We start from the raw sequence: 20,098 nt of genomic DNA, 5'->3' as shown, positions 1-20,098 counted from the left end.
GTCCTAACTTTGGTCTGACATCTAAATGAACACTTTGTGAATAAATCTGTCTTGTTTTGCTCATAATAATGAAACATTATTAAAATACATCCAGTCATGATGTAATTGTTTGTATAAGTCAGGATTCGAACTTGGAGCATTTGCAGCACAGTTACTCTGTACACACGCACGGTCCACTAGGCTACATGAATGTTTTTTTTCAGACCCTGTCAGTCAAACAAAGATTCGCCAAGCCTCGAAAAACTTCTGAATTGATCGATGCTTTGAATTGCTTTAGTCATATGACCTGAGCGTTTCGAAAACACTTTAGTCATGTGACCTGGGTGTTTGGGATCATGCTTCTGTGCAGTGTTTTGAAACTGATCTTGACACTGTCGAAACGTCAGTTTCATGTCAGCCATCCCTACTTTTGGATTACCCGCATGCTTCTGTTTGCTCCTGCTTTGACCATTGCCTGTCTGACTCAGAGTTAATAAACTGCACTTAGACCCTCACCTTTCTTGTCACTCCAGCTCCAGTGTTACAATATGAGAGTTGCACTAGTCACTGAAGACCAAACATACTGAATACAGTTGAAGTCTGAATTATTATCCATGATGACAGCACATAACATCATACTAGATATCCTTTCAGATGCTAGTATTCAGCTTAAAGTGACATTTAAAGGTTTAACTAGGTTAATTAGGTTGATTATACAATGGTTTGTTCTGGAGACAATCCAAAACAAATATTGCTTAAGGGGGCTAATAATATTGACCCTAAAATGGTTTTCACCTCCAGCGCATGCGTGTGGATTGTGGGGGAAACTGGAGCACAAGGAGGAAACCCACGCCAACACGGGGAGAACATGCAAACTCTACACAGAAATGCCAACTGACCTTCTTTCTGTGAGGCCTCTGTGCTAACCACTAACCCATGTCACCAGTAAATATAAACTCATATTCTTAAAAGCCGTATCAAACATTCTGGCAAGGCTTTCCTTACAACCTACTTTGACTCATTGTCTCATATTTTGCTGTGTTTTGTTGACCGATCACCCAAGCAACAGTGCTGGTGATTAGTTTTAGGCTTTCTCATCATCCTCACCATAGAGACCTGCATCTCTGAGCACATGTGCAAACATTACAGTAATGAAGCAGACACTATACAGTCGAAGACAAAATCAGTCGCCCTTCTGTGAAATCCTTTATTCTTAGTCAAAATATCTCCCACATGGCTTGAGTTTTCACAGTATTTCCTGTTGCTTTTTTCTTCTGGAGAAAATCTCAGTTTTGTTTAAATGGAATATTTATTTATTTATTTATTTATTTATTTATTTATTTATTTATTTATTTATTTATTTATTTATTTATTTTCTTTATTAATTAATTAATTTATTTATTTAGTTATTTAGTTAGTTATTTAGTTATTTATTCATTTTCTTAATTAATTAATTTATTTATTTATTTAGTTAGTTAGTTATTTAGTTATTTATTCATTCATTTAATTAATTAATTAATAAATTAATTAATTAAGTTATTTATTTATTCATTTATTTATTTACTTATTCATTTTCTTAATTAATTAATTAATTAATTAATTAATTAATTATTAATTTATTTATTTTTTTATTAATTTATCTATTTATTTATTTATTATATTTTGAAGTCATAAATTGTATTATGGGATGTTGATCTCTGCTTTGTCCACTTCTGATGTTGAAAATTCAACTCTGCAGTTTAACAAAGAGACTTTTAGAGACATTTTAGTCGTCTTTTTTAATAATAATACAATGCATAACAGGCTTATAGCCAGCCCGGTGCTTCTTCTTTTTCTTAAAAGGTGGACTTTTTTGCAGTTATTCACCTCGTTTTCATTGGAATGATGAGGTTTAAATACCGAATTGACATTTTAAGCACTATTTTTAGCTGGATTAGCTTGTCGGGTGGTCATCATTACCACTTTTGATGTACCAAAAACGTTTCCTAAAGATTTAGAATAAAGAAATCTGAAAAAAATGTATATTTATTGTCCCCCCTAGTGTTAAATCAGATTTACGCCCATGCTTATATTGGCAATATAGTTTAGACTTATCAAAAAATGTGTTGATCAATTCCCCTATAGCGCATGTGTTTGGACTGTGGGGGAAACCGGAGCACCCGGAGGAAACCCACACCAACATGGGGAGAACATGCAAACAGAAATACCAACTGACCCAACTGGGACTCGAACCAGCACCCTTCTTGCTGTGCTAACCACTGAGCCAACATGTAAGTAATTTCACAGGAGGGCTAATACAGTAATTAGATCTCATTGTGCAATGATCACGGCGAGAGATGTCTGTAGGAAAATAAAGTTCTCTTTATTATCACAGCATTTTTGCATGCAGAGTCATGTTTTATTGGAGCTTGCAACAAGGAAGACGCTGCAAGATGGAAAGTTAACATGATTTGGTGCACATAGTTAAAGGTACAGTACACACGTCACAGGGCAGAGGGTCAGTCGTGTTATTGAGGCTCCGCTGGGAAGAGTTTAAGCATCCGTGTTTGAGAACAGGATTTGTTGCTGGCCGTTTGCAGAAATCAGCGAGGGTCAGTTCTGAGAGCAGTACTTCCAGAAGCACACTGGAGATGGAGAAAGATTGACGGTTGTTAATGTATCTGTGCTTTTTAGACACTACCTGTTACAACCCCAAATCAGAACAAGTTTGGAAAAAGAAAAAGAAAGAAAGTGGTGATTTTTGTTTTTAATTTGACTTGTGCTTCATTGCAGATGATGCAATAATCATTATTTAATGTATTCCTTGTGATTTTTATAGTATTTTATTTCTAAATAAACATGTATTTTAGCTATTTTGGTTCTTACAATACATTTCAATAACAGTTGGGACAGGGCTAGTAATCAGGTAAACTGGTTGAATGATGATGTGATGTGAAGCAGGTGATGTCAGCAGGTGATTGTGATTAAGATTTGGTATAAAAGCAGCACTGTTGAGCAATGGCAAACATGGAAATCAAATATAGTAAAAGTGAGATGAAAGTTTTAATCAAGCGATTTAAAAAAAAAAAAAAAAGATAGGTGGCAAAAACAATGGGGGGAAGGAAAAAATGGGAGGTGGTTGTTTAATATACAAAGAAATGTAAATAAAGGAAGAATAACAAGTAGAAGTAGAAGGGAAGAGAGAATAATATCAAGAATTAGATTTGGACATGCAGGACTCGACAGTACATTGTTTAAAATGAATCAACATCAGACTGGAAAATGTGATTATTGTGGGCAAGAAGAAACCGTGCATGTTATTATGAAGTGTCCAAAATACAATGGGGAAAGGAAAGTGTTTATTTTAAATTTGAAAATAATTAATACAAATTTTTATTTGGTTAAAATGCTAAAGAAACCAGTCAAATGAGGACTGTATAGAATTTTTAATACTTTTTTATTTTATATGTCTAAATTAAATAAAAGAATATAGATATAAGTGGTGTGGGTTTTTTTATTCAATGTTGTTGTTTTTTTATTTATTTGTTTTTAACTTTTCTAAAGATGGATAGAAAGCGAGATCATGGCCCACACTCCTAACCAGCAGGTGGAGGTAATGCACCTAAAAGTTGTATGCCAACCGCCAATAAAACTCATAAGAAGAAGGAATGGCAAAAGAAGTACATTGGAAGATAAAATAATATCTAGACTGGGATGCCCAAATTTTTAAGTATGAAGGGCCAAAATCCAAATATCAATGTAAGCTGTGGACGGATAATTAATAAGCCAAACTAGATTACATTGTAGGCCATGCGTAATTTTCGAATTAATTGAAAAAAATTTATAAATAAATAAAAAGCATTACTTTAAATCCGATTAACTAATGCAGTATTATTTTAATTATAATGTATTCCAACAAAACCAATCATGTTTATAACAGTGTAGTCCAGTACATTTGAAATGAACTTCTCTTATACAAACCAACTGATTTACATGATATGAAAACAAACTAATGGCAAATACATGCTTAAACCAGCAAAATAAACATACTTTAAAATAGGTATGAATGCAGTTTATGGGTGAACTGAACACTAGCTGGCAGTATGACGACAACCTATGTTCCTTTTCACACTAATGATATTTACAGGGACATATTAATAATGAATAAATTATTATTTTCATGCAGATTTTTGCCTAACACCAAATAAATACCACAAAATAACTTAATGCTGTCTATGATTCGTAATGAATACATTTCCTTCACCTATCTACACTCACAGAAATAAAGGTACAGGAGCTGTCACTGGGGCAGAACCTTTTCAAAAGATACATATTTGTGCCCAAAGCATCCACAATGGTACCTCAAAGGTGCATATTAGTACCCAAATGTACCTAAAAAGTACCTTTAAGGTACCATTATGGACCCTTCGGGGTCCTTTTGAAAATAAACTGCCCCACTGACAGCTCCTGTACCTTTATTTCAGAGAGTGTATCTCCATATGGACACTTTCCTGGTGAGGTCAGTTTGCTCGTAGCTCATTTTACATGGTGTTACACTTGTGCTGCAGAGCGCTCGGGTACGAGTTTGATAAAGCATGCTACCACAAGCGAGATAAAAGTAATGCAAAATAAAGGTAAAACTATGCAGCCGCAGTGCACCTTTCTCTTACGTTTGCTTTTGAAAACATCATTGGTTGTTTTTAGCGAACGGTGTAGCTAGCTGATCTGTACACGTGCTACCTTCTAGTAAACGTCTACAAGACGAACCTGTTTCTGAAACATGTAACATATTTCCAGCCTGATTTCATGAGGAAGTGTAACTATTTTTTATTTTGTCAGTTTTGTGGCTAATGAACGATTTTTAAAAGGAGGCGTGGCACCTAACCCCACCCCTAAAGCCAACCATCATTGGGGGATTAGCAAATCGTACGAATGAGATTGAATCATACAAATTAGCCACTAAATCAAAAAGTTACGAGTTGCAATGAGATAGCGTTTGTATTTCAGATTTGCAAAAATGTAGACAGCGCCCTCTAGTGGATTTGTTATCTGAAACATGCAACCAAATGTACCAGGAGCAATGTATTTTACGTTTTGCTAAATTGTAGGCTTATACACACATTTGTAATAAGCCTGGGCTGATCATACCTCTCTTGTTGGTTTTCTTGGTTGACGGAAGAGACTTTTTAAAGGATTTTCCATTAAGTTTGGGGTCCATTTGGTCAGTGCTGGCTTTGGGTGAGATGCCACCGCTGTCTATAGTGGTTGCTGTGGTGGATTTGAGGTTTCCATCCGTCACTACCTGGTGATTGTCAAACATGATTTATTGCTTAAGACAAAACCTTGGCTTTGATGTATAGGTCAAAGATTACAGTCATGTGATTTTAAATAAAGAAGTGATATGAAAATCAGACAACAAGCTATATATACTGCACTGCAAATGACACAGCTATATTAGAAACAACAAAGGAATAAAATATATAAATAGTTTATAAAAATATAATGTTTAAAGTTGTTGCTTATACCCTCCCAGGGCTCGAGTGTCCACATATTTGGATAGCACATTTTTAGCTCTCAGGTGGCTATTTAAAACACTTTGAATGTTTTATATTTTGTTGCAGACATGCAGTGTCATCCTGCAACTGTTTTGCAGCATATGAAATGTCCCAAACCCTAATTTAATGTGTCCGAAATGGGACAAAATGGTTGTTTTTACTCTCTGATAGTCAAAGCAAGTAAAAAAAAATCTATGTTAAATATGCATAAAAAATTCAGGAAAAAGTGTTTTATGTAAATTCAGACCATGAGTCCACATATGTGGACATGATTTTTCTCTAAAAGTACATTCTATCAAAATATGATACTAATATTTTTATTCTAATTAGGTTCCAATAAGCCCAACTTAAGCAAAGAGAAATAAAAAATATTTAAAATCCTTAAGAGGATACTTCTATAAGCAATATATGTTGTATGTTTATTGCAAAACTTGCGTATATTTATTCCACCATTCACATCAACCAGGGATCCCTTTTGTTAGTGCTTTCCTCTCTGCAAACTTTCTGATTGGAGGAAACTCATTACAGCATTATGGGTAATGTAGTTTAATGCACATTCCACTATTCAACAGAATAGTGTGATGAGCAGGGATTAAATGAGTTAAACAAGAGTATAGACAATTAATTAAAAACCTCAGAGGTCAAAGCAGATCTGAAGAGAAAAAGTGGTACAAGATTTTGCTATGTACACTTTTTTTTAGACTTTGAAATTTTAGCTTTTGTGTTTTTTTTTTTTTTTTTATCAAGTTGAATTTGTTTTTTAAGAAAAGGGTCATACCATTTTGTTCTTCTTCCCTGTACTTCGTCCATTGCCGTTTCCTTTGAAGAAAGAAAAAAAAAATGCAAGAATTAATTATGCATGGGTTTGGGGTTATTTATCAAATAATTATTTTTTTAAAAAGTGTCTTCCGCTCAGGAAGGCTTGATTAATTTAATAAAAAAAACTGTAAACTTGTGAATATAGTAAAATATTACTCATTTTAAATAAACTCAAAATAATGCAAAATTTATTCGTATCATGTTAAGGAAAGCTCTGTTTCAGCGTTATTACTCCAGTTTTTCAGTATCGCATGATTCTTCAGTAAATATTTGATGATCAAAATTATTTCTGATTAATTATCAGTGTTGAAAACAGCTGGAAATTGCACTTTTGGTTAATTAATGCTGAACAAAATAGTTCTTGACAGTATTTATAATTTCTAAAGTCTTGAAATCAATTGTACAATGTTTATCTTGCTGTATTGTTAGTCTTGAAGTGCACAATTAGTCTGTGCAAGTTAATCCACAGAAGAAAAAAATGAATAATCTTAAATCAAAATCTGCCCATCTGTTTCTGCAAAGACAGTCCTTCTCTAATTGGACAGAATTTGCTTTAGCCACGCCCCTCCAACCATTAGTTTGCTATGAGTAAAGATTTGAGGAGGAGCCCAAAAATAAAACCCTGCCCCCTACTCAATATTCCGTTTCAGCAGTAGATATATCACCATACTAAAATGAAAGCCCGCAGTAACTTCCAGTTCAGACTTTAATCAATAATAATGTATTGATGGTCACACTTTACAATTAGTTGGTGTATTTACGAACATAAGCTAATAATGAACAATACTTGTGCCGCATTATTAATCATAGTTCAACATGTATTAATGTCTTACTAAAATCTAAATTCATGCTTGTTAATATGAGCTAATGCACCGTGAATGAATTAAAGCATGAATAAATGCAATAATTAATGTATCGTTCATTGTTTGTTCATATTAGTAAATGCATTAACTAATACAAGCTTATTGTGAGGTGTTACAGTACAGTTCAGCACACCTCTGGTAATGATGGTGATCCGGTGGCTGTTCATGAACTTGTGCAGCTCTTCAAGTGCACTCAGCATCTTCAGCAGCTCTTCTGGAGGACCAGGATCAGATTTTTCTGTAATCTCCATCAGTTCCTTGTTTTCGGGAGATTCATCATGGCCTTCGGTCTCCTCGTGTCCATCGGAGAGCATTGTCAGTGTATTTAATAGATTACTGATTCCTGTGTTTAAGCTCTTGTCTCTGTTATTTGGGCTGCTTGTTGCTGTGATTATTTCATCTAATGCTCGCGTCGCTACAGTTTTTCCATCACCGTCAGGAAATGTCGTCAGTGTTTTGCTCCTCAGTTGCTTCATTAGTGCTGTATTTATTTCAGTATTTGCTTCAGTTCTTCCTGGATCTGGAAAAAAATAAAGATTCTTAGTGATTTTAAGTATAGATGTATAAAAATCTGGCAAATAACAAATATACTTTAAATAACACAAATGTATTAAAAACAACAATGAAATATCACATATATTAATAAATATTTTTATATATTTTTCCCCCAATTTCTGTTTAACGGAGAGCAGATTTCAACACATTTCTAATCATAATAGCTTTAATAACTCATCTCTAATAACTGATTTATTTTATCTTTTCCATGATGACAGTAAATAATATTAGACTAGATATTCTTCAAGACACTTCTATACAGCTTAAAGTGATGTTTAAAGGCTTCACTAGGCAGGTTAGGGTAATTAAGCAAGTTATTATATAACGATGGTTTGTTCTGTAGACTATCAAAAAAATAGCTTAAAGGGGCTAATAATATTGACCTTAAAATGGTGTTCAAAAATTAAAAACTGCTTTTATTCTAGTGGAAATAAAACAAATAAGACTTTCTTCAGAAGAAAAAATATTATCAGACATACTGTGAAAATTTCCTTGCTCTGTTAAACATCATTTGAGAAATATTTAAAAAAGAAAAAAAAACAATTATACATGGATGGAAAGATAGATGGATAGATAATTGTAAATGTAATTGTATAAATTTAATATTATATATAATATTCTACAATATATTTTAATGCACAATCTGCTAATAAACACAAATGATCATTTAAAAGTAATTTGAATAAGATTGATTAGATGAGTCAAAAAAAAAAAAAACATATTAGAAACATCAGAGCTCAAAGCAGATCTAAAATATTATTATTTATTGCACAATTCAATTTCCCATGGAGAGAAAGTACTACATTTAGCATTATACAGCAAACCTTAATCATCTGATACATTTTTAATGGAACAGATTTTGATGTTTGCATCAAATCAAATTTCCAAAAGAGATTTTTTATATAGAACGCATCTCATCTACTGTTTGTTGCAAAGGTTTATGTTAAAATAAAATGTCAAATATGGGTGTAGGTCACATTGCCATTCTGCGTTTCATATTGTACTTTACGTAGATCTGAACTTATATAAAAGAAAATATGATCATGCTAAATTTTAGAAAACCTCAGAGCTCAAAGCAGATCTGTCTATAAATAAAATACTGTAAAAATCAATTTCCCATGGAGTTGTGTATATATACAGATGAAGTCAGAATAAATAGCCCCCCTGAATTATTACAATACAAGTGATTTGATTTGATTTATTAGTCCCTTTGTTTATTTATTTATTTATTTTTTGTATATAGTAATTAATATTTGACTAGATATTTTTTTTAAAATAATAAGCTTAAAGTGACATTTAAAAGCTTAATTAGGTTAACTAGGCAGGTTAGGGTAATTAGGCAAGTTATTGTATAACAATGGTTTGTTCTGTAAACTATCAAAATATATATATATATATATATATATATATATATATATATATATATATATATATATATATATATATATATATACATATATACATATATATATATATATATATATATATATATATATATATATATACATATATACATATATATATATATATATATATATATATATATATATACATATATATATATATATATATATATATATATATATATATATATATATATATATATACAGTTGAAGTCATAATTATTAGCCCCCTTCAAATTTTTTTCTTCTTTTTCAAATATTTTCCAAATGATGATTAACAGAGCAAAGAAATTTTCACAGTGTGTCTGATAATATTTTTTCTTCTGGAGAAAGTCTTATTTGTTTTATTTTGGCTAGAATAAAAGTAGTTATTAATTTCTTAAACACCATTTTAGGGACAAAATTATTAGCCCCTTTAAGCTATATTTTTTCTCGATAATCTACAAAACAAACCATCGTTATACAACAACTTGCGTAATTACCCTAACCTGCCTAGTTGCCCTAATTAAGCCAGTTAAGCCTGTAAATGTCACTTTAAGCTGTATAGAAGTGTCTTGAAAAATATCTAGACAAATATTATTTACTGTCATCATGGTAAAGATAAAATAAATCAGTTATTATAGACGAGTTCTTAAAACTATTATGATTAGAAATGTGCTGAAAAAAATTTCTCTCCGTTAAATAGAAATTGAGGGAAAAAAAAATAAGCTGTCTAATAATTCAGGGGGGCTAATAATTCTGACTTCAACTGTATATATATATATATATATATATATATATATATATATATATATATATATATATATATATAGCTTAAAGCGGCTAATAATATTGTCCTTAAAATGGTGTTTGAAAAATGTAAAACTGCTTTTATTCCCGCCAAAATAAAACAAATAAGACTTTCTCCAGAAGAAAAAATATTATCAGACATACTGTGAAAATTTCCTTGCTCTGTTAAACATCATTTGGTAAATATTTAAAAAATAAAAAAAATAAAAGGGGGGTAAATAATTCTGACTTCAACTGTATAGAACAGTCTGCTGCACTGTATAGAAAAGCATTAACTATCCCGTCAAGTTTTAATGAACAAGATCAAGTGGTGTCCTACATTTGTTCTTGTTCACTTAGTTATTAATCACAGTAGTGAAGATTATCTCAGCCATGACATGCTGACTTTAAGTGAGATTTGAGTTTTATAAACAGCGCTTCAGTGCTCATCTACTTGAATGAGTTCCAGCTACGTGTTTGCATGTCTTCAATTCCACTTTCTGGTGCATCTCTTTTCTGTTCGGCTTTGTCTCATTTAGTGGCGCACAGAATCTGTTGACACTGAATTGTTCCCATAGAAACAAGTCAATGGGAATGCCCAAAGCACTGAAACAGCCTTGAAAAGAGAGACATCGTGCACTTCAAACATCCACTAAAAGGCCTTTTCTGGGCTCGGACAAACATACACGACGTAACAGATGATAAATGCCTTTTGTCCGGGGAACTTTCTAACCCGTTCCTCATCATCATTCTGATCTTAGAGGCGGACGCTGACAAATGGCTGCTTCACACTCATGTACAAACACATGCGGAGCCGCTCGCTGCCTGCACTCGTGTTGACTGAAGTCTTTGGGAAATCAGGCAGTTGCTCGGACGACCGAATACAGTGCGTTTTGGTGACGTCGCTGGTGGTTTTTTTACAACACAGACTCATTGGAAAAAGCAACCCAGGATCATTGGAATAATGTGCCCAGGGCTACATTTTGAGAACTGAGAAATTGACCCTTTTCGCGAGACTGTTAAGCCACGTTTAAGGGTCATCAGCATTTTAAATCACTCAATGTTTTTAATAATGTGATTTTTAAAAAAATGTGTGAACATTTATATGTATTTATGTATGCATTACATCATCTTTGCATACCGCAGAACAACTTAACACTGTCAAAGCCGGCATCCTATGCTATGCTGTCAGCCGGGAGCTAGCTTTCTGCAACTCTAACATGATCGCCCACTGAAGCTTAGCAGGGCTGCACCCAGTCAGTACCTTGATAGGACACCACATGGGAAAGATAGGTTGCTGCTGGAAGTGGTGTTAGTGAGACCAGCAGGGGGCGCTCAACCTGTGGTCTGTGTGGATCCCAGTATAGAGTAGGGGAAACTATGAGCGCTGTTTTTCAGATGAGACATTAAACTGAGGTCCTGAGTCTATGTGGTCGTTAAAAATCCCAGAATGAGTAGGCGTTTCACCCCGGCGTCCTTGTCAAATTTGCCTACTTGCCTCTGTCCATCATGGCATGCTAACCCAGGGGTTCCCAAACTTTTCAGCCCGCGGCACCCAAAATAACAACGTCAGTGACTCGCGACCCCCATTTTTCAAGGTGGTTATATTTTAAATATATAAACGTTGCAAACACAACTATAGGCATATGTAAACATGAGTATATTGACAACACAAAAATGCAACAGCCTATTAACTGATAATGTTTTTTTTTTTTTTTTGTCATTTATTAATTTAATTACATTTTAATGAAAAAATTAAAGGCTGATTTTTATCTGTATGTTGTTGTTGTTGTTTCGGGTGATGCAGTGGCGCAGTAGGTAGTGCTGTTGCCTCACAGCAAGAAGGTTGCTGGGTTGCTGGTTCGAGCCTCGGCTCAGTTGGCGTTTCTGTGTGGAGTTTGCATGTTCTCCCTGCATTCGCGTGGGTTTGAAAAAAATAACTACTGTATAATGGAATAACTGATTAGCCCTGCACATACAAGTCATTCACACTGTTAACTATTAAAAATGACACATTTTAACACTATTTTTAACATAAAAATGGTGTTTATACATATATATATATATATATATATATAAAACATCAGAATTATTAGCTTATTTGTATATTTTTCCCCAATTTCTGTTTAACAGAAAGATTTTATCAACACATTTCTATAGTTTTCATAACCAATTTCTTTTAACTTTGCCATAATGACAGCACATTTTATTTTACTAGATATTTTTCATGATACTAGTATTCAGCTTAAAGCAATATTACAGGCTTAATCCAGGTTAATTCGGCAAGTTAGGGTATAGTAGGTAGCTTAAAATTGTTTTATAAACATTAAAAAATGCATTTATTCCAATCAATATAAAACAAGTAAGACTTTCCGCAGAAGAAAAAATGTCACAGGAAATACTGTGAAAAATTCCTTGCTTTGTTAAACATTTAAAAATGAAAAAACATTACAAGAGGTCGAATTTTGACTTCAGCTGTATATATATATATATATATATATATATATATATATATATATATATATATATATATATATATATATATATATATATATATATATATAGGATGAAAAGTAACTAGTAAATATTTACTTGAGTAATTTTTTTTATCAAATACTTTTTTACTCTTACTCGAGTAACTTAAGATTGTTACTTTTACCTTTACTTGAGTAAAAATATCCGCAGGTACTTGTAATTTTACTTGAGTATTGATTTTGGATACTCTACTCACCTCTGTCCCTTCAATTGCTTAAATAAGGATGCACTTAACTGGATAGTTCAAATAAAACCTTCACCACTTTCCCACTTGAGTCATTTTTAGGTGAATTAATCCGTTAATATACTATTCCTGCCCCTTTTTTCTGAGAATGTATTGTTGCATGCATGGTGAAGATCATATTCGTCGTGCATATCCAGGTCACAATGAACCTGAACGAGATCAGCTGAGACTTAATGACCTAATTCAAGCATTATGTAACCTACTCCAAACTCCTGAGCCAATTTTAGCCGGAGGTCGAATCCAGAACCTGAATGTGTAATGGCAGATTTAAGGTTTGCACACACTGGAAGTGCGGACAGCACAAGACCAATAGAGAAGCACAGGAGTCTGGCGCCGCTGGACTAATAGTGTTGGTGCTCTGCCATCTCTGTGTCTGTAGACTTGACTACGGTGGAGATCCAGTAAAATCCAGATTATTCGCACATGAGAAAGCACAGGTGAACAGGTTCATTTTGCCAGTGTTGGGGCTATGCATTGTATTAATGCACGTTCAGTATTAATATTACTTTTCTAAGATAACGAGTAAAGTTACAGATTACTAACATGAAATCAGTAATAATATTTGAGCTACTTTATTCATTCATTTTCTTTTCGGCTTAGTCCCTTTATTAATCTAGGATCGCCACAGCGGAATGAACTGCCAACTTATCCAGCATATGTTTTACACAGCGGATGCCCTTCCAGCTGCAACCCATCTCTGGGAAACATCCATACACACTCTCATACACTACGGACAATTTAGCCAACCTAATTCACCTGTAGCGCATGTCTTTGGACTGTGGGGGAAACCGGAGCACCCGGAGGAAACACATGCGAACGCAGGGAGAACATGCAAACTCCACACAGAAACGCCAACTGAGCAACTCAAGGCTCGAACCAGCGACCTTCTTGCTGTGAGGCGACAGCACTACCTTACTGCGCCACTGCATCGCCCGTCGTGGCTAATTGTTCATATAATGTTTTACAGCGTAGAATTCAGTGTTTCTAATATAATGCACTGAAGTCATGGGTTCTCATGAGATGATCATATGCATGAATGTAAATTAATGCGTGGTAAAAAGTCATGTTGCGCTAACTCACTTTAATGGGTTAATCAGCCTTCAACTCAATTTTCTGAGTTATGCAAAGATGGTCCCACTTACATTAAGTGTCCTTAACTGTTATGTACTTACATCAAAAAATAAACACAATGTAATTACTGTGTTTATAATGTGTTTGAGAACACTTGTGGTGCTCTTGAGTTGGGACAGAGGTTGGGTTATGGACAGGTTTGGTGGTATGGGTAGGTTTAAGAGTGGGTTAAGGTGTAGGGAATGGTCAACAATGTATTTACAAATGTAATTACAAAAATAAAAAAAATGTCTGCAAAATTGTTGCAAACAATTTATTTGTGGTAAATTTAAACAAACAAATTAAATTTAGCGATTTTTAACTTAATGTATTTGTTTAAATTCAACACAAATAAATTGTTTGCAACAGTTTTGCAGACATCCTTTTTTTCAGTGTACAATTAGGTGCACAATTCAGTATTTGGTCCTATAAGGGAGTAATTTATTTCATTGACATATGTATAATTATTGTATATATTGTGGAAAGATTGGTTAAACTAGATACAAAAATGATCTTAGACAATGTTTGACTGCCATAATTGATTTCATTTTGAAATAAAGGCATATTGAGATGTGGTGAAAATTAGATTTGCTCAGTTCAGGATGGACAAAATGTTTAATTATTAACAATTTCTCTTAATACACTGAAAAAAAATGTTGTCTGCAAAATTGTTGCAAACTATTTATTTGTGTTGAATTTGAACAAATTAAATTTAGGGATTTTCAACTTAATTTATTTGTTTAAATTCAACACAAATAAATTGTTTGCAACAGTTTTGCAGACATCTTTTTTTTTTTAGTGCACTGAAAAAATGTCTGCAAAATGGTTGCAAACAATTTATTTGTGTTAAATTTAAACAAACAAATTAAATTTAGTGATGTTCAACTTAATTTATTTGTTTAAATTCAACATAAACAAATCGTTTACAACCCCTTAACTTAAAAAAATTAAGTAAATTCAAGGAATCATCTTTAAATAATTTTTTTCAGTCTATCTAAGTTTGTCCTCTTACAGATCTTAAAACTAGACAAATTGTTGAAACTTATGAGGGTGTGCTACGCTACTTTTGAACAAGTTTTCCACTTCACAAGGCTAAAAGTGCCCGTAGTTGAAGAATTGCCCACATATGTGTGTTTGCTTCAGCTAAATAAATGCAAGAATCTTTTATTAAGAGTGTGCATGAGGCGGTTTGTTTTGTTTTTACCTCCATCAGCTGGTTCCTTAAAAGCATCTGGTTCTCCGGGCATCAGTGGAGCAGCATCCACGATTGAAGCGACAGTCAGCAGAGCAACTGTGGTCAATACTTTCAGCACCCTAAACATCTCAGAAACCTAAAGGTGAGACCGTGCAGCAAAGCAGATTCTACAGATACCTAAATGAGTATATTGTCTTCAGATGCCTGCCAATTTTCATGCACCAATGCGCCTCTAAGATGAAAAGGCTTGTCAGGTTTACAATATTTTCCGCCGCGCTTCTTCTAGCATCACCACACATGCATTGCACCTTTTAAAACGAGACGCCCACACTGAAATCGGCCAATCAGGATCTGGAGATGTGTGACATTTGGGGCCGTGTTTGGTGTCGGGGTCCCTCCATTGTGAAGGTGGCAGCAGGCAGTGGGCCCTTCTGCGTCAGAGGCCCTTTTTACTCAGGCCCCTGTGCAAACACATTAAGAAGTGCCTTATCATTGCTTACACAGCAGCGCAGCCGATGACTCTGTCCACTCCTCAGCGGGGTCAAAAGGGCCGTCCTGAATCTGGACCACGTTTGATGTGGGCGCCAATGCAAATAGCCTGCATGCAGATGAGGGGAAATTAGCATGAGCCGAGGTGCTTGACGATAGGGCGTATTTGACCATGATGCATTGGTGCATTTCAATTGTACGATCGCTCTGACGTCATCATAACCAATCACAAAGGTTTAATTATATAAACACAGATGCATTCATTTCATATTTTTTATGATCAAGTCTTTTTTGTATGTGTGATCGTCTCTTTTGATGCTTAATTTAGAATTATTTATACCAATGCAAACAGCTTTCATGCTTATGAGGAGAAATTAGCATGAGCTGAAGTGCTCGATGATAGCGCGTATTTGACTATGATGCATTGATGCATTTCAATCATAAGATCTGACATCATAATCATAACCAATCACAAAGGTCTAATTTTATAACAGGGGGGCTAATAATTCTGACTTCAATTATATATATATATATATATATATATATATATATATATATATATATATATATATATATATATATATATATATATATATATATATTACAGTAGCTAGTCATTTACATTAAAAGATATGTTGGTCCTAATATAATTTCAGTTTTACTCATTTTACTGCTTCAACTTTTTTTTTTTTGATAAATACCATGGCATATTAATATAATCTTGATATTTAATTAATTGATTATACAGAGTTATTAGTGTTTACCAACAACCAAACTGAAGTGCTTTGTCAAAATCGGCTCTCTGTTAAACAGAACTGTATATATATATATATATATATATATATATATATATATATATATATATATATATATATATATATATATATATATATATATATATATAAATGAACATGAGTATGAATGAGTAAATAGGAATACACATGATTTGAGGAATCCTTCATGACTAGTAAATGATCAATATGAGTGATGGTTTCTTATCAGGCCTCTCTAATAAAGCTGATTACATGCAACTTATCAAATCTGTACCGTTTTTTCTCCATTTGTAGAGAAGTGTGTGTGCTGTGAATGGCGGAGTGTGTGTGTGTATGCATGCATGTGTGTGTGGGAGTGTTTTCTCTGAGCTGACGTCTGGAGAGCGGAGACAGAATGTGCTCACAGACAGACAGACAGACAGACAGACAGACAGACAGACAGACAGACTGACAGACAGACAGACAGACAGACAGACAGACAGACAGACAGACTGACAGACAGACAGACAGACAGACAGACAGACAGACAGACAGACTGACAGACAGACAGACAGACAGACAGACAGACAGACAGACAGAAGGACAGACAGACAGACAGACAGACAGACAGACAGACAGATAGATAGATAGATAGATAGATAGATAGATAGATAGATAGATAGATAGATAGATAGATAGATAGATAGATAGATAGATAGATAGATAGATAGATAGATAGATAGATAGAAGGACAGATAGACAGACCGACAGACAGACAGACAGACAGACAGACAGACAGACAGACAGACAGACAGATAGATAGATAGATAGATAGATAGATAGACAGACAGACAGACAGACAGACAGACAGACAGACAGACAGACAGACAGACAGACAGACAGACAGACAGACAAAAGGACAGACAGACAGATAGAAGGACAGACATACAGATAGACAGAAGGACAGACAGACAGACTCTGTAAAAAAATTCTACATCCTTAAATATCTTAGCTGAATCAATATCAGTTGACCTTTTCGAGTCATTTTAACTTACATCAGTCACACTGACTAAAAATAGTAGGTTAAACTTTGTATAACTTAAAAAAATGAGTTGTTAACTTATAAAATAAGTTGAAGTAACGCAAAAGCTTTTGCTGTGATGCTTTTTTGTCATACTATATTTTTACAGTGTACAGACGGCCAGACTCAATGGAGGTTGCTGGGAAGGCAGAAACTAACCTGAGAGCATCCGGCCATTCATTACCCTCAACAGGCTGAATACAGTCAGCAGAACTCCGGAACTGGTGTCTTGTCAACCGCTTCAGATTAGGAAGAAGAGACACGCAGAGGCTGTCCAGAGGGAAAGTATTTGGCTTTTCTTGTTTGTTTTGGAAACTCAAGGCCTGTTCAGACCGGCTGCACATTTTAATCAACCGAAAGAAAGACTCTGAACTGCATTCATGTTCATTGAGGCTCAGTGGTTAGCACTGTGGACTCACAGCAAGAAGGTGGCTGGTTCGAGCTGGTGTGTCTGTGGGGAGTTTGCATGTTCTCCCCGTGTTGGCGTGGGTTTCCTCCGGGTGCTCCGGTTTCCCCCACAGTCCAAACACATGCGCTATAGGGGAATTGATGAACTAAATTGGCCGTGGTGTGTGAGCATGTGTGTGAATGTGAGTGCGTATGGGTGTTTCCCAGTACTGGGCTGCGGCTGAAAGGGCATCTACGGCTTAAAACATATGCGGGAATAGATTGCGGTTATTTCCGTTGTGCAAACCCTTATAATTATTTCGTTTTCCTGTCATCCCAACATGGTCAGAAGCTTTTGTAATGTTTAACTTGTTGAACTCCTCCACTAGAGGTCAGTGTTGGACCTTTTTTAGCTTCTTGTATCTGATGCCAGTGTGAGAAATGATCAGAATAATCTCGAGCTTGAATCATTCATTCTCACAGGACAGAATTATGCTATCGTTTACTTTGGAAAAGTGTATTATTCTACTTAATTTCTTAGGTCACACTTTACATTACATTTTCATTAGTTAATTACAAACATGAACTAATATTGAACAATACTTGATGAGCATTTATTCATCATGGTACGACATTTACTAATGTGTTTGTAAAATCAAATGTATGCTTATTAACATAGGTTAATTCACTGTGAGTTAACATGAACTACAAACAACTGTATTTTTGTTAACTAACACAAACAAATACTGTAATACGTGTAAATTCAGTTCAGCGTTAACTAATACAACCGTATTGTAAAGTGTTACCATTTGTTGATTTGCATTTCAACACCACTTTCAGATTTATTTTTATATTTTAACAAAGTCTCAATCTTAAATTACTTAAATTGAGCTTTTTAAGCATATAAGCTTTTAAAACATGCCTTTTAAGTAAAAAAGAAAAGTTACTGATTGATTTTGCTTGTTATCATTTTATTTTAGAAAAAAGTTGATGCTTTTATTCAGAGGAAATGCAAAATAAGATCATATAGAACACTGAGAGATTTATTATTTTTTACATTTAAAAAATTAAGACGAGCAAAATTGTACCACAATAATATTAAGGAGCTTTCATCATTGATGTAAAAGCGGAATTATTATTAATTTATTGCTTTCTAAAGGATCACGTTGGTACAGTAAATTCAGCATTAAATCGCAGGAATGAATGACAGCTTTTGAAAGTATTACAGTGGATGTGCATGCATTTAAATCATAAAAAATTTTACAATTTTTTCAATATTTTTAATCACTGAAAACTCTCAGAAAATGAAAACTAAAATATTTTCATTGACAATTTGTGTTATTGCAACACAACAGACTGCAGCATCTAAATCAGATGATGAAGGAACTTTAATCATTGACCTAAAGCAGAAATATTATTATCTAATCAGCATATTAGAATGATTTAATGGATCACATTGCTAAAATAAATTCAGCATTTAATCACAGGAATAAATTAAATTTTTATGAAGTATTACACTAGATGTATGTGCATTTAAATTGTAAAAACATATTTAAAATTTTTATAATATTTTTAATCACTGAAATCTCTTTGTAAATGAAAACTAAAATATTTTCATTGACAATTTGTGTTATTGCAATACACCAGACTGTAGCATCTAAATCAGATGATGAAGGAACTTTAATCATCGACGTAAAGCAGAAATATTATTATTAATCAGCATATTAGAATGATTTCTGAAGGATCACATCGATAAAATTAAGTCAGCATTTAATCACAGGAATAAATTTCATTTTTACAAATTATTACAGTAGATATGCGTCTGTTTAACATTTTGTACAAATATTTAACAATTTGTTCAATATTATTGATCACTGAAAACTTTCAGAAAATGAAAACTAAAATATTTGTATTGATAATTTATGTAGCATCGAAATCAGATGACGAAGCTTTTGTCACTGATGTAAAGCAGAAGAATTATTATCTAATCAACATATTAGAAAGATGAATCACGTCACTAAAATAAATTCAGCATTTAATCACAGGAATAAATGACATTTTCACTTATATTAGAATTATTAGCCCTTTTTCTTCTATATTTCCCCCCAATTTCTGTTTACACAATAGTTTTAATAATTAATTTTTATCTTTGTCATGATGACAGCACATAATATTAGACTAGATATTCTTCAAGACACTAGTATTCAGCTTATAGTGAGGCTTAACTAGGTTAGTTAGGGTAAAGTTAGGGCAAGTCATTGTATAACAGTGGTTTGTTCTGGAGACAATCCAAAACAAGTATTGCTTAAGGGCGATAATAATATTGACCTTAAAATAGGTTAAAAACTGCTTTTATTCTAGCCGAAATAAAACAAGTAAGACTT

The 20,098-nt window shown here is 33.6% G+C and overlaps 1 protein-coding gene across 1 annotated transcript; it reads right to left on the bottom strand.

Moving 5' to 3' along the window:
• Positions 1-2,359: 2,359 nt before the first annotated feature.
• urp2 (urotensin II-related peptide) lies at positions 2,360-15,244 on the bottom strand. The gene is given in 5 exon segments (NM_001082942.1): positions 2,360-2,603; positions 5,107-5,260; positions 6,292-6,332; positions 7,329-7,715; positions 15,015-15,244. Coding segments are annotated over 5 exon segments (732 nt in total). The 5' UTR covers positions 15,133-15,244; the 3' UTR covers positions 2,360-2,571.
• Positions 15,245-20,098: the final 4,854 nt, after the last annotated feature.

The sequence above is a fragment of the Danio rerio genome, chromosome 1 (genome assembly GCF_052040795.2).
Source record: "Danio rerio strain M-AB ecotype USA chromosome 1, GRCz13ab, whole genome shotgun sequence".
NCBI lineage: Eukaryota > Metazoa > Chordata > Actinopteri > Cypriniformes > Danionidae > Danio > Danio rerio.
This window is presented reverse-complemented; position numbering and strand designations above follow the sequence as displayed.